Genomic DNA, 13833 nt, shown 5'->3' on the forward strand with positions numbered 1-13833 from the left:
AGTCCACATTTTCTATCCTGCAAGTTAGTTTTGCTTTTCAACTGGATTTTTAACATATGGTTGATACTGGACTTCACATGGAACTGAAACAAAAAGTATTTGAGCATCCAGAATAACACCATCAGTTTTTTTCAATGTCATGTTAATGATGAAAAAACAATCAACAAAAAGAGTCCCTCCTATCCACCAGCTTCAGCTTTGAAGAACAAAGGAATATAAAGCCTGATGGTGACAAAGGGTTATAACTTTCTGTTTTTCACTATACATCCTCCCCAGTTTCAGACTTAGCAATGGATATTCTTTGTGATGAGGAGAACCCAACTGCAAACTCTTTAATCCAATTAAATCATGAGAGAAGACTCTACAAAAATGTTTTTGTGCCTGGAGAGGTTAATGCATCTCATCTGTTTAACTTGACTGTGGACTCCGAAAACCTAAGTAATCTTTCATGTGAAGGTAGCTTGACTCCACCGTGTAATTCACCACTATTTCCAGAGAAAAACTGGCCAGCTCTGCTGACAGTTATCGTGATTGTTCTAACCATTGCTGGAAATATTCTTGTTATCATGGCTGTGTCACTGGAGAAAAAGCTACAGAATGCCACTAATTATTTTCTAATGTCACTTGCAATAGCTGATATGCTGTTGGGTTTCCTTGTCATGCCTGTGTCAATGTTAACCATACTGTATGGTGAGTATCACCTGTATAACCTATTGCATACACTGAGTAGCTTAAAAAAATTGCATGCACACGCTGTTATTATTTCAGAATGATAAGGAAAATGTTAACACAGGCTAGTTTTAGGATATATGCTTGCTATAAGGGGTAAATGTATGAACAGATGCAATACTTACATGTGTATTTACTTTTAACTTCTAAGCATGGACACTTCACACACAGTCCAAAATGCCAGTTTACCACTTTGATTCTGATGGAATTGTTTTATAATTTTGAGCAGAGATTTTGTTCTCTCTGTTGTATCAGTTTTGTCTTTGACACAGTGTTTTCAGTGTTCCTAATGAGGAAGTAATGTCCTTTTAATTACTTTGTTCAGCAAATATGCACAGAAGCATTAATGGCTCAGCACCCTAAGAGTTACAAAAGCTTTCCTTCATTTTTTACTTTATTTTTTTAAATCAAGCATTGCAATTTTAAATAACTATCTTTACACTCAGACCCGTATTTACCTGTCTACGTTTAAATTTCATTATCTACCATTAAATGTTGGAATAAATGTTTATGAAGGAGGCTGAAAAGTGGATAGAGTTAATTGTGCCCAATTTTTAGTAACATTTACAAATTAATAACCAAATCTTTTCTATCTATTAATAGGTCATTTGAAAGTGTAAATTGAATTGTGACACATTTTATTGTGGTTGGTAACAGAAGTTTGTCATTTTGACTAAAATCCTCAGCAGCCTCTGTTATATAGCAGAGAAGACTGAAAAGCAGAAGCTTAAGTGTTAAATAAAACTGTTTTCTTATTTTTGTGTAGTTTTCCTTCCAAACTTAGAAAAATACCCAATGCCACAATATAAGGACAGATGAGACATGCAATGAAATAGCCTTTAGGCTTGTTTGAATAAGCTAAACCATCAACCACTGAACTGTAACGTTAGGAAGATTTTATTACGAAACTGCAATATAAGAGTTTGTTTCCAAATCCCCTTCTTTCATTTTCCTTGTGTTCTAGACAAACTACCCTAAATAGTATTATCAAACTGGGTTTGGAATTGCCATAGGTCTGTGACTGATTGTATCCGTAGCATCATTACCTTTGGTAGTGGGGAAGCTAATGCAAAATAGTGCCCTAGAAGCAGTAATTGCTTGATTTATGAGATAAGTGAAAGACTCAAGCCCTGGATGACACATGCAATAGGGACTCCTGCTGGCCAGTCCCTGCCACTGAGGAAGCTAATCCCTGCCTCTGCTCAGAAATCCATATTAAATTGTGACCATTCATTTGTTTTCATTGTAATATTTACATGATAAATGCACACTTACTACACACACAGCAATGGGAGCGCAGCTGCATGGTCACTACAAAGGGGAAAACCTCCATCCCTTCCATTTGATACAGGAAAGATTCTCCCTTTGCTTCTTCTCTTTTTTCCCCTCTTTTTTTCTCCTTTGCAGTGCAATGTCTTTTGCCAGAAGAAAGATCCCTTTCCAGGATACATGCATTTGAAAAATCACTCACTCATTCCAGCAAGAGCTTTCCTAGAAATGCAGCATCAGTATGATACAATATCAGCACCACCCACAGTCACCAGCAAACAGCTTACTACAGAGAACCCCCCTGCCAGAACTAAGAACTTCACCTCAATTACCTGGGGCAAAAGGCCAGGAATCAGCCAGTTTCCAGATTCCCATTAACCTGTAATCATTTTATCACAGGCACCAAAGGACTTCTTGTGCTGTTTCCACTGAATTAAAACCAGAAGTCATGATGTCCCAGATCCTCAAAATCAATGGGAGTTAGCCACCTAAATACCTTTGAGAATCTAGCCTTGTGACCTCAATCCTGTGAAGTGCTGGTACCTTCAAGTCCTGTAAATTAGAGCAGTCTCTTAGACTCCTAATTTATGCTGGGGCAGGAACCAGCTCTTAGAGCAGCCTGGACTCTGTGTAGTACATTGGTGGCTTAAAACCAACTCCCCCCATTTTTCCATCCTTGCCTGCCTCCTCAGGTTGGGGCATGAGGCTTTGCTCAATAATAATGACCAGGAAGTACACAGTGGAAGAGCTGAGACTAGAACTCACTGTCTCCTCCTGGCACTTAGCACACACCCTTCCCTGGCGAGGAAAGCACATTGAAACAGGAAAGGGCACGCCCACCACTTCCAGCAAGAAAGAGTAAGAGCTATGGGACAGGTCAGCTCTTCCAAGCCAGTGAGAGCGGTGTTCTTCCTATGTTTTTAAGCAGAAAAAGGGGAGCTGTACTCCCTTTAGCTTCCAGTCACTTTAAGCTCTTTGGCCAGTATTTCTCTGACTGAAAGCTGAAACACACTTCAGAAAATAAAGCCACCCACATTCCCTTTCCACCCTGTCATGTTAGCAGGACAACATGGGGAAATTTGCATTGCCATTGTTCCACACACCCCCAGCTAGTCCTTCACATGTCCCACATACATTAGGAAACTCTGCCCTGTGGCAGCAGCTGCTGCTATAGCTTCCCCATCCAGAGCTCTAGCTCTCTGCCTGTGACCTTCAGTATGGTTAGCATGTAATGAGTTCTGTGGGATTGGAGTGTGCTCATTGCAGATGGAACAGTCAGAGATTTTAGCAGCAAGCCTCTCATAACCTCTACTGAGCATGAGCAAATGGCAATTTTCTTATAACTTAGTCAAATCCGTATGTATTTTCACAGGGAAAACAAAATGCACTTCTCTGATCCCAGAACCACCCCCTTGCTAAATTTAAAGTTCCTGCTCCAAACCCTGGAGGTGCTAGAGTTCTTTAAAGAAAATTGGAAAAATGTGTTTACATTGACAAAACTGCATATTTTCCCCTAACATCTTTCTCAGAAATGGTTATCCATTTAAAATCAGCCAGAGGCAGAAAGTAAGCCAAGAACATCTCAGCCCCAAAGGTTAAGTTTGGTAAAGTTATAAGCAATAGTAAAATCCATCTATCCATTTATACGATATTTAGCTGATGCTAACTTTCTCTTTTGCAGGATACACATGGCCTCTGCATAGAAAACTCTGTGCTGTTTGGATCTATTTGGATGTGCTTTTCTCCACTGCCTCCATCATGCATCTCTGTGCCATCTCTCTGGATCGCTATATTGCCATACAAAATCCTATCCATCACAGCCGCTTTAATTCAAGAACTAAAGCTTTCACAAAAATAATTGCTGTTTGGACCATATCAGTTGGTAAGTGAGGCAACATTTCAATACACAATTATAGATTCCTGGTTTTTGAGTGATCTGATATATATACTGCAGATTAAAATTGTATCCCAGGCTGCAATATTTTGTTTGCCACAATATTAGATGTGGGGTAACGTAGTAAAAATCACCAGTGACAATGGCAAGTGGAGAAATATTGAGCAGTAAAAGAATACACAGTAAAGTTAAAACTGTTGTATTCAACTTTGTTCTACAGCTGTGCTTGTTTTCAGTATTGATACCCCCTACTATCTTGACACCAGAAAAGAGCAAATGATCGGGACTAAAAAAGATCTCTCCAATTTAGCTGTAATTCAATTGTTCCTGACACCTTACCTGTATGACTTCTTTATAGCTGTGTTTGTGCGGGGGCTTTTTGGAAGCAAATTCTATCTGCTCATCCATGGTCACCAAGGGCCCGAAACACCGTGGATCCAGTGCTGTACTACTGCATGCTGAGCGGGCAGGATCTAGACCTTGGTTTCTAGCATGTGAGGGATTTACCCGGGGATCTCTGGTGTCACCTATATCACCTACACTTGTGTGTGTTTGTGTGTGTCTGTAACCTCATGCACAAAAAAAGCATACATTTAAAACTGTATTAATCACAAATTCATAGGAACATAGGAATTGCCAGACTGGCTCTGACCAGCAATCCACCTAGTCCAGTATCCTGACTGACAGTGGCCAATACTAAAAAGCCCAACAGAAGGCAATTATGGACTAAATTGCCCACAAGGAAAGTTTCTTCTTCTCAGTTCCCATTAATGGTGGTTTATGCCCTGAAACACAAGGGATAATGTCCCTTTCAAAATGCTTGGAGGTTTTCTTAGTTTCCTTTCTATGATTCTGAATTGTAAACACCCATCACGGTAATAAAAAGCACTGTACAAATAAAAAATTCAGTAGCATATAGCCATCTAGAGTTTTTTCTACAACCAATGCTCAGTTGATCCACATATTTTCTGTGTTCTGATAGTGTAGTAGAGACAACTGATAATAACATGGTCCTTAATCACTGAATAACATGACGCCTACGTTTATTAGAAAGCAATGAAGTGTGGCAAGATTGAAAATGACAGAATCTTGCCTTCTGCAGTGTGGTAGCTGTGTTGGTCCCAGGATATTAGAGAGACAAGGTGGGTAAGGTAATATATTTTATTGAACCAACTTCTGTTGGTGAAAAAGATATGCTTTTGAGGTACACAGAGCTCTTCTTCAGGTCTGGGAAAGGTACTGAAAGCATCACAGCTAAATACAAGGTGGAACAGATGGTTTTGCATAGGTAGTTAGCATATATTCTATGGGACCTTTCCAGATGGAGTGATGGAATGACCTGTTAAATCCTCTGCAGTCATAAGACAAAAAAGGGAGGGTTAGTGGATTACAGATTGTTGTCATAAACCATAAATCCAGTCTCTCTGTTCAGTCCATGATTTTTAGTATCTAGCAGAGTTATGAATTTAAGCTCCCAGGCTCGTCTTTTGAACGTGGTGAGCAGGTTTCCTTTGAAGCTGAGGCTTGATAGGTCAGCTATAGAGTGATCACTTTGTGACAAATGTTCACCCACATCTGATAGGGTATTTTTATCTATTATCATTTTCCCATATGAGTTCATTCAAGAGCATACGGATTGTCTGGTTTCACCCACATAGTTGTTATTGGGGCATTTAGTGCACTGGATGTGATATAACATGTTGTGAGAGGCATGTGTAGGATCCAGTATTTACAAGACACTGGACAACCCCCCCAAATACATCACCAAACTCATCCATTTCATCCTCACCCGTTACAATTTTACATTCAACAACAAATGCTCTGTTCAAATCATGGGAACAGCCTTGGATACTAGGATGGCTCCCAGTACTCCAACCTCTGCATGGGATGCCTTGAGGAAGAATTTCTGGACAAATGCACCACAAAGCCAATGACATACCTGGAATATCTCAATGACATTTTCATCCTCTGTACAAATGACTTAAACTTCATCATAGATTTCCACCATAACTTCAACAAACATCTCCCATCCATTACACTCTCTCTGGAACACTCCCACTTTAGCATCAGCTTCCTGGACACCAGGATCAATTTCATCAATGGAACCCTACAGACAACCATATACAGGAAACCCATGGATCACCACACCTACCTTCATAGATCCAGTAACCATCCCAAACACACCAGGCAAACTTATCTACAGCCAGGCACTCAGATACCACAGTGAAGTAGATCACATCATGGAATGGGCCACCCAAATATCCCAAGAGAACCTGCTTCAATACAGAAATAAAACCCCCTCCTACCGCACACACTAGTTGTCACCTACCATCCCACACTGGAACCCATAAGGGTATTATCAAACAATTATAAACCATAATTGATGGGGACCCCATCCTGAAAGAAATCTTTCTGCACCTCCTCTTCTGGTCTTCAAACAACCCCCAACCTCTCCAAGCTTACCATCAGGAGCAAGCTCTCCACACACCAGGACACATCTACTCAAAGCGGCAGCAGACCCTGCTAGAACAACAGATGCAAAATCTGCAGACATATCTCCATGCTATGATGCTCAACTCACCTTTCAAGATCAAGATCCTACCCATGCCTATCACAACATGTAGTCTACCTCCTCCAGTGCACTAAATGCTTCAATAACAACTATGTGGGTGAAACCAGACAATCACTACACTCTAGAATGATCTCACACAGGAAAATGAAAAAGACAAAAACACTCAATCACCTCTGAGTGAACATTTTGCACAAAGCAATCACTCTATATCTGACCTATCAGGCCTCAGCCTCAAAGGAAACCTGCACACCATGTTCGAAAGACAAGCCTGGGAGTTTAAATTCATAACTCTGCTAGATACTAAAAATCATGGACTGAACAGACATTGGATTGCTGGTTTATTACAACAATCTGTAACTCACAAAAACTCCCTTTTTTGTCCTATGACTGTAGAGGTTTTGAAAGGTCCCATAGAATATATGCTAACTACCTATGCAAAACAATCTGTTCCACCTTGTATTTAGCTGTGATGCTCCTAATACCTTTCCCAGACCTGAAGAAGATCTCTGTGTAGCTCAAAAATTTGTCTCTTTTACCAACAGAAATTGGTCCAATAAAAGATATTACCTCACCCACATTGTTTGCTTTGTTATGGTTTGATAAGAACACCTGTGAGGTAAACCTGGAAATCAGGTGGGATGATATGGTGCAACCTGTTTATCTCATTTACATATCCTACCTAATCATAACATCTGGTAAGTTAAATATATAAACATAAATCCAGCTAACATATTGATCAGTGAGAGGAATGGAATGGTGCTCAGTTGGCTTGTTAGTACTGTGGTATCATGATGCATGGAAAGACAAGCTGAAGAAAGGATATTCAAGCCCCTGAGACGGTGAATGTGTCTTGAATGTGATGCGCTGTGTGAAAGAGGGAGGGAGGCAGCTGCACAACAACCAGTGGAGCGGCAGTGTGGCATCTGGTCATCCCCCATCTCCAAGCACCATGGCAGATTGCCACATTAAAGGGACAAAGAAAAATGCCAGCACTATAAAGAATCCTAATGGTCTCAGCCCTGCAGTGCAACCTATTGTCAATCAATTGTCAATGTAGTGTAACACTGTCCTCCCCCAGCACTCCCTCCCCTGCCAAAATGTGCCTCAGTGAAGTTAGGAGACGGTTTATGAACAAAGAGATGCGGTATCTATCATTTACCAGTCTCCAGGCTCCCAGTGCTACTTGTAGCACTTGGTCTATAAACTATTTAACTCTTTGCAGTTTCACACAGGTACAAGTAGCATAGGCAGACCTAAAAATGAAGTGCAATGTATTCTCCACTGTGCTCAATCCGCCTGTATCTTCATTAAGGGATTCTGTCAGAAGAGAATAGACTTATTATGTTCCTTAAGACTCTGCCTTTTGGGTCTCATTTTGTTTGTTATTCTGCTGTACCCCTATTCTTTGTGACTTGCAGTTAGACCATGACCTCTGTTGCTTTTGTGAGTTTTTAATTATCTGTGTTATGGCTGAGCTGCAAGGTATACGGGTAAAGGAAAGAGATTAAGGCCTTGATACTCTCCTTCACTGACTTTTGCTGAGCACAGGTGAGGTGCAGGTCACACCAATCAGAGAGCTAGTTATAGCCTCCTGATTGTCAAGGTATTCTGGCCCCAGCCCCAGTGTAAATTATACCAACAGCTCTGGCATAAATTGGGGTCTGTTCTGATTTATGCCAGCTGACTATGTTCTCCAAGGCATCACATATCAGGTGAGAATTGACAAAGCACAGGCGCAGTGCCCTCTGTGCTGGGGGTGCAGCTGATGGAGGAGTTATGCTGGGTATATGCCAACATGGATCTCAAACATGCCAGGGAAATTCTCAGCAGGCCAGCTAAGGACAAATTCCAACCTCTTTGCATCAGAGTGGTAGGAATAACAGGAGAGAATCAGGCCCAATGTGTCTCTCTTCCACCTGCAATAACCTGAAATCAGGGGTAGTACTGTTAGTTGCTTTATGTCAGTTCTATAGTTCTGCCTCTTTTAATAGCTTGGACACTGTTTTTCCTTGGGAGTGAAAAGTGCAGGCTAGCTTGAGCAAGAGGGCACAATGAGGGGTTGTTGAAGAGGGACCGCTAAGAAGCTACAGCGTTAGTTGATGTGTGGTGTAATGCTGTGTTTTATGAGTAAAATGAAATCTGAGCTATTTGTGAATTGAACTGTAGTATGTAAAATTATAACAAAGTTGGGTAATGAGGAAGGTAGAATGGCATCAGCACAAACTCTCATATTTTCCTAGAGAGTTCAATAGAGTGGTCACTATAATATGAGCCCAGGAAGACAAGATGCTAGGGCCTTCAGGCATTCTTCTGATCAGCTCTGCAATATGAATAGCTCTGGATTTTTTTCTTTTTAGTTTTCTATTTAAAAAAAAACATCTGAGTGTAGGGGCAGTGGATGTAGGCAGATTTTCAGAACATGTTGAGCACCTGTTGTATGACAATCAGATTCCTTTAAGGTGTCTCAACTTGGGCACCCAAAAATGAATGTAGTCCAAATCACTAGTTACTTTTGAAAATCTTGGCCAAGGAAATTAAATATTAAAACTAATTCAACACTGAGGTTGAGAGATCAAGTATTTCAAAGTCATAAAATTCCAATAGTTAAGCTTATCACCATTATATAATATTTTCTGTTCCTGATTTCCTGGTTAAATATAAACTTTTCAGTGCACTCTTGTTTTATTAGGGCCTGACCCAAATAATACTGAAATTAATGGTAATGTTTCCATTGACTTCAGTGAGCTTTGGACTGGGCCCAGAATGTATAACAATATACGACAGGAAATGTGCCTTACCTGACTTCTGAAAATCTTGATGTTTTCAATCTACATTTTATATTAACATGAGTTTTTGCATGTAACTGCAGAATAACATTGAGCCAGCATCCTATCTTTCTCTAGACCATGAAACACCAAGGGCAATTGGTTTAAGATAGAATCTAATGACTGTAACAGATTCTAATTCTGTCTTTAATTTTTAATTCATACAGTACCCAACGTGGCTGGATAATTAGGTTATGTGTGGCTGTTGCAGGGCAACGCCTGTTATTCTAGAAATCTTAAATGTCTAGACACTGAAAATGATTCAATTTATTTTAGAGCATAGAGGTGATATCTGAAAATAGGTGTAAAAAACTAGACATTATCACTTCTTGAAAGGTATTACAGTGGTCTATGTGAAACCATGTTGGATAGCATTCATCTAGAATATGTGGTGCTATTAATAAAACCCGCACTGAAAAATTCTATAGACACTCAATAAAAATCATCTAGTTCACTTCTTTTAAGCAAAGTTTTGGAGTCTAAACCTGTCTAAGAAACACAGTCCTCTGTAAATTGGCTAATAACCAGCCTTCTCTCCTTTCGCAGACTTTTGAAAACAGTATATAAAAGTTAGAGTCAAAATGTTAAAGTTTTGCTCATATCAATCCTCAGCTCTTACTCCCCTCTTTATTATAGGATTCACCTTCCTATTATGGTCTAAGTCATGTAAAGTTTGATGAAGCTCAAGTCCTCTTATCTGAGTTTCTCTCTTCTCTTGTCATTCCTCCCTCAGCCTACACATCTGTTCACTGCCTTCAGGCACTCTCAGCTCTCCCTAGTCAGTAACAACTTAGATTTATACAGTACTTTTCATCCAGAAGGATCCCAAGAAGGACTGAGCAAAGCCGATGAAAAACCTTTTGCAACATTTCTCTCAAAGCTTTTGCCAGTTCCTTTTGCACAGTTTTGGAGACTTCGAAATGTTTATTATTGCAAAATGTAGACGAGCATTTCCCAATGCAGAAGTGTAGGCAGGCAAAGGACCTTCCTCCAGTATTGAAGGGGTTAACACCCCATGGTGGATGCAGCAAAACCCATCCCGTCCCTATCGCAAGAAGTGCAGGGGCGGGGGCAGAAGTATAAGATCAGGGCCCTAGAGTTCAGTTGTGGCTGGACCAGGGAAAGAGGCAGATGTCTGTCTGAAGATGAGCCATCTGAAGAATCGATGCCTGGCCACTGGGAGCAAAGGCATATTTCAGCCACTGGAGACAGCCTGGGGAGCAACCAGAGGAAGTGTTGCCTGGCCACCAGATTGAAGAGCCGAGCCCCACAGCAATGGAGCATCCCTTACCAAAAGCAATAGGAAGTAGCCCAGGGAAATCAGATCTTAATCTGGTTGTGCCACCAGGAAGTGAGGTAGCATGCTCCAGTGGTTTCCTCACAGACCCAGTAGTGGGACCATCTGCCTCTGTTAGGGCCTGAGGTCAGGACCCAGTAGAGTAGCGTTGGTCCTATCCCCTGATGCCACCCCACACCTGGGGTGGCCACCAACTCGCCCTAGGCCAAAAGGCCTACACCAGGGACGGAGAGGCTGCTTCCCTGGTCTGCCCCACCCAGAGCCCAAATGACTGTTGATTGCCCCAGCCAGGAGGCTGCGAGCCATACACTGTTTCTTGCTCCACCCACACCCAGGAGGCCAGAACCCAGACCTACAGCCATTCACCCCACTGGGAAGGGTCAGCCCCAACCCAGACAGGGGATATGACTACAGGAAGGAACAGCCTGGGGGGCATAGAACAAAGGTAATACCACTTTCCTCGATGCTTGCCTAGCCAATATAGCAAGGCTGAAGGGGATTGTGATTGGTTTTATTTTCCTGTAAGAGGGAGGGTCAGCTCTCAAAAGTTAGGGAAGTGCTGATGCAGAGACTCACAACTTTTCTTGGACTCTCTGCATAATCCACTCCTCTTTTGAAATGCCAAAGAACCATTGCGGCTCTTTTTGAGGAACAGAGCAATGCTAACCAGCTGTACATGTCAGTGATGTATTATACAGCCTGACTCAGGTGAGGATGGAAGCAGACAAGGAAGCAATGCCGCCTCATTCCACTTTTGGAACTGACACAAGCATCTGGATCAGGAACTTTGCCCCAAGATTCTCCATCCCATGGGAGAGAACCAACCTGAAGAACTGCAGATGCAAGCAGAGCATTATCTACCCTCTTGTTCTGCAGCTTCCTCCTCAATACTGCTTCTCCCATGATGCTTACAAATACTCAGCCAACTAATTAAAAGCACTTTAAGGGGCAGCTGGGCATGATATAAGTGAATATAATTTATTCATTTAGTATATTGTTAAAAGTTCGTAAATTTGTATATAATTACACATGCAGAGTATGTTAAAAAACCATTATTGAGGTTGCAAAGTAAAACACTCAAAAGTTAGATGAGCCAGAATTAAGGTTGCCTATTCAACCTCAACTTCAGCCCCTTTTTTGTGTATGCATTATGACTCAGTCTTCAATTACATGGCCACATACTATTTTGTCCCACAGGATCCCTGCTTCACTTGGTGCCCAGAATGGAGAGAATTCAATTAATGAGCAGCTATTCAATATTTTGTTTTCACCGCATTGCTCAGGGTGTGGTCCTATTTACTGACACTATTCAAATCCTGCTATGTATGCAGAATTAATAATTTTCTCATGTGCTGGTCTATGCTGCTCACCACTACAGTATCTGAGTGCTTCATGAATGTATTTTCACAATAATGAGTGGGTATTATTATCCCCATTTTACATATGGGGAGCCGAGACAAAGAGATTAAGGTAAAAATATCTACCAATTTCCAGTGCCCAATTGGAGACATTTAGGATATGATTTTTTCAGAGCACTGAGCATTATACAACACTTTGTATGTTCAAAGCACAGCTCCCCATTGACTTCAGTTACAGCTGTAAGTGATCAACGCTTCTGCAGATCAGACCCTATGGTCTCAAGTCAGGCATCCAGAACATGAAGAACACACAGTTAGTGATAACCTCTGAAAAGTTTGGTTTAAGCAATTTGAGACAGGGATAGAATCCAATTCTCCAGGTCAGCATTCAACTGCCTTAAATGGGGGCAGGAGACAAAAGCCCACAGATAAGTCCAGAACATGGAGACTTGGGTGAAGGGTTGGAATCTGAAAGGAACACGGGCAACCATAGCAGGGACAAAGGAGAGACAAGAGGGAATATAGAGGGGAAATCCAATGAACATCTTAGACATCTCTATACTAATGCAAGAAGTATGGGAAATATACAGGAAGAACTAGAAATACTAGTAAGTAATCACAATTATGACATATTTGGCATCACAGAGACTTGGGACCATGACTGGAATATTGGTATACAAGAGTACAGCTTGTTCAAGAAGCTCAAGCAGGGGAAAAGAAGGGAGAAAGTGTTGCCCTGTATATCAAAGATGTATACATTTCCACTGAGGTTGCGATAGAAGTTGGAGGCAGACCTGTTGAAAGCCACCGGATAAGTATAAAAGGTGTAAAAAACAAGGGTTAGTACATGGTAGGGGTCTAATACACCACCTAACCAGGAAGAACAGGTGGATGAGGATAACAAACTCATCCAAAGCACAGGACTTGGTGGTGATGAGGAACTTCGACTACCAGATATCTTCTGGGAAAATAATATAGCAAGGCACAGATTATCCAATAAGTTCTTGGAATGTGTTGCAGACAATGTTTCATTGTAGAAGGTGGGGAAAGCAGCTAGAGGAGAGGCTGTTCTAGATTTGATTCTGACAAATAGGGAGGAACTGGTTGAGAATTTGAAGGAGGAAGGCAGCATGGGTGAAAGAGATCATGAAATGACAGAGTTCATGATTCTAAGAAATGGTAGGGGGGAAACAGTAGAATAAAGGCCATGGATTTCAAGAAGGGCAGACTTTAGCAAACTCAGAAAACTGATAGGAAAGATCCTGTGGGAAGCAAGTCTAAGGAAAAAAAGAGTTCAGGAAAGTTGGAAATTTCTTAAGGAGACATTATTAAGGGCACCAGAGCAAACTATCTCAGTACATAGGAAAGATAGGAAATATGGTAAGAGATCACTGTGGATTGGCCAGGAAATCCTTAATAATCTGAAACTCAAAAAAGAGTCATACAAAAAGTAGAAACTAGGTCAAATTACAAAGGATAAATATATTTTTAAAAAACAACAAAATACAGTCATGTAGGGACAGCATTAGAAAGGCCAAGGCAGAAAATGAGATTAAACTAGCTAGGGACATAAAGGGTGACAATAAAATATTTTACAAATACATTAGAAGCAAGAGGAAGACCAAAGACAGGATAGATCAATTACTCAATGAGGATGGAAAGACAATAACAGCAAACGCAACAATGGCTGAAGTCTTGTTTCAGTTTTCACCAAAAAAGTTTAGGTTTAGCTGTGATCAGAAGACTAACATAGTGAACATCAGTGTAAATGGGCTAGAATCTGAGACTGAAATAAGGAAAGAACAACTTAATATTTACGGAACTGGCTGAAGAGATCTCTGAGCCACAAGCAATTTTCTTTGAGGATGACATAGATTACAGAGGACTGG

At 41.0% G+C, this 13833-nt stretch overlaps 1 protein-coding gene across 1 annotated transcript in view; it reads left to right on the forward strand.

Annotated features, from left to right (window-relative positions):
- Nucleotides 1-275: 275 nt before the first annotated feature.
- The window catches only part of HTR2A (5-hydroxytryptamine receptor 2A), a 41694-nt gene continuing 28136 nt past the window's right edge, over nucleotides 276-13833 (forward strand). The window contains exons 1-2 of the mRNA XM_067562759.1: nucleotides 276-690; nucleotides 3680-3880. Coding sequence (XP_067418860.1) covers nucleotides 291-690; nucleotides 3680-3880 — 601 coding nt within the window. The 5' untranslated portion in view covers nucleotides 276-290. The remainder of the gene's footprint in view (nucleotides 691-3679; nucleotides 3881-13833) is intronic.

The sequence above is a fragment of the Emydura macquarii genome, unplaced genomic scaffold (genome assembly GCF_026122565.2).
Source record: "Emydura macquarii macquarii isolate MOO-44397 ecotype Brisbane River unplaced genomic scaffold, CSIRO-AGI_Emac_v2 contig_2473, whole genome shotgun sequence".
NCBI lineage: Eukaryota > Metazoa > Chordata > Testudines > Chelidae > Emydura > Emydura macquarii.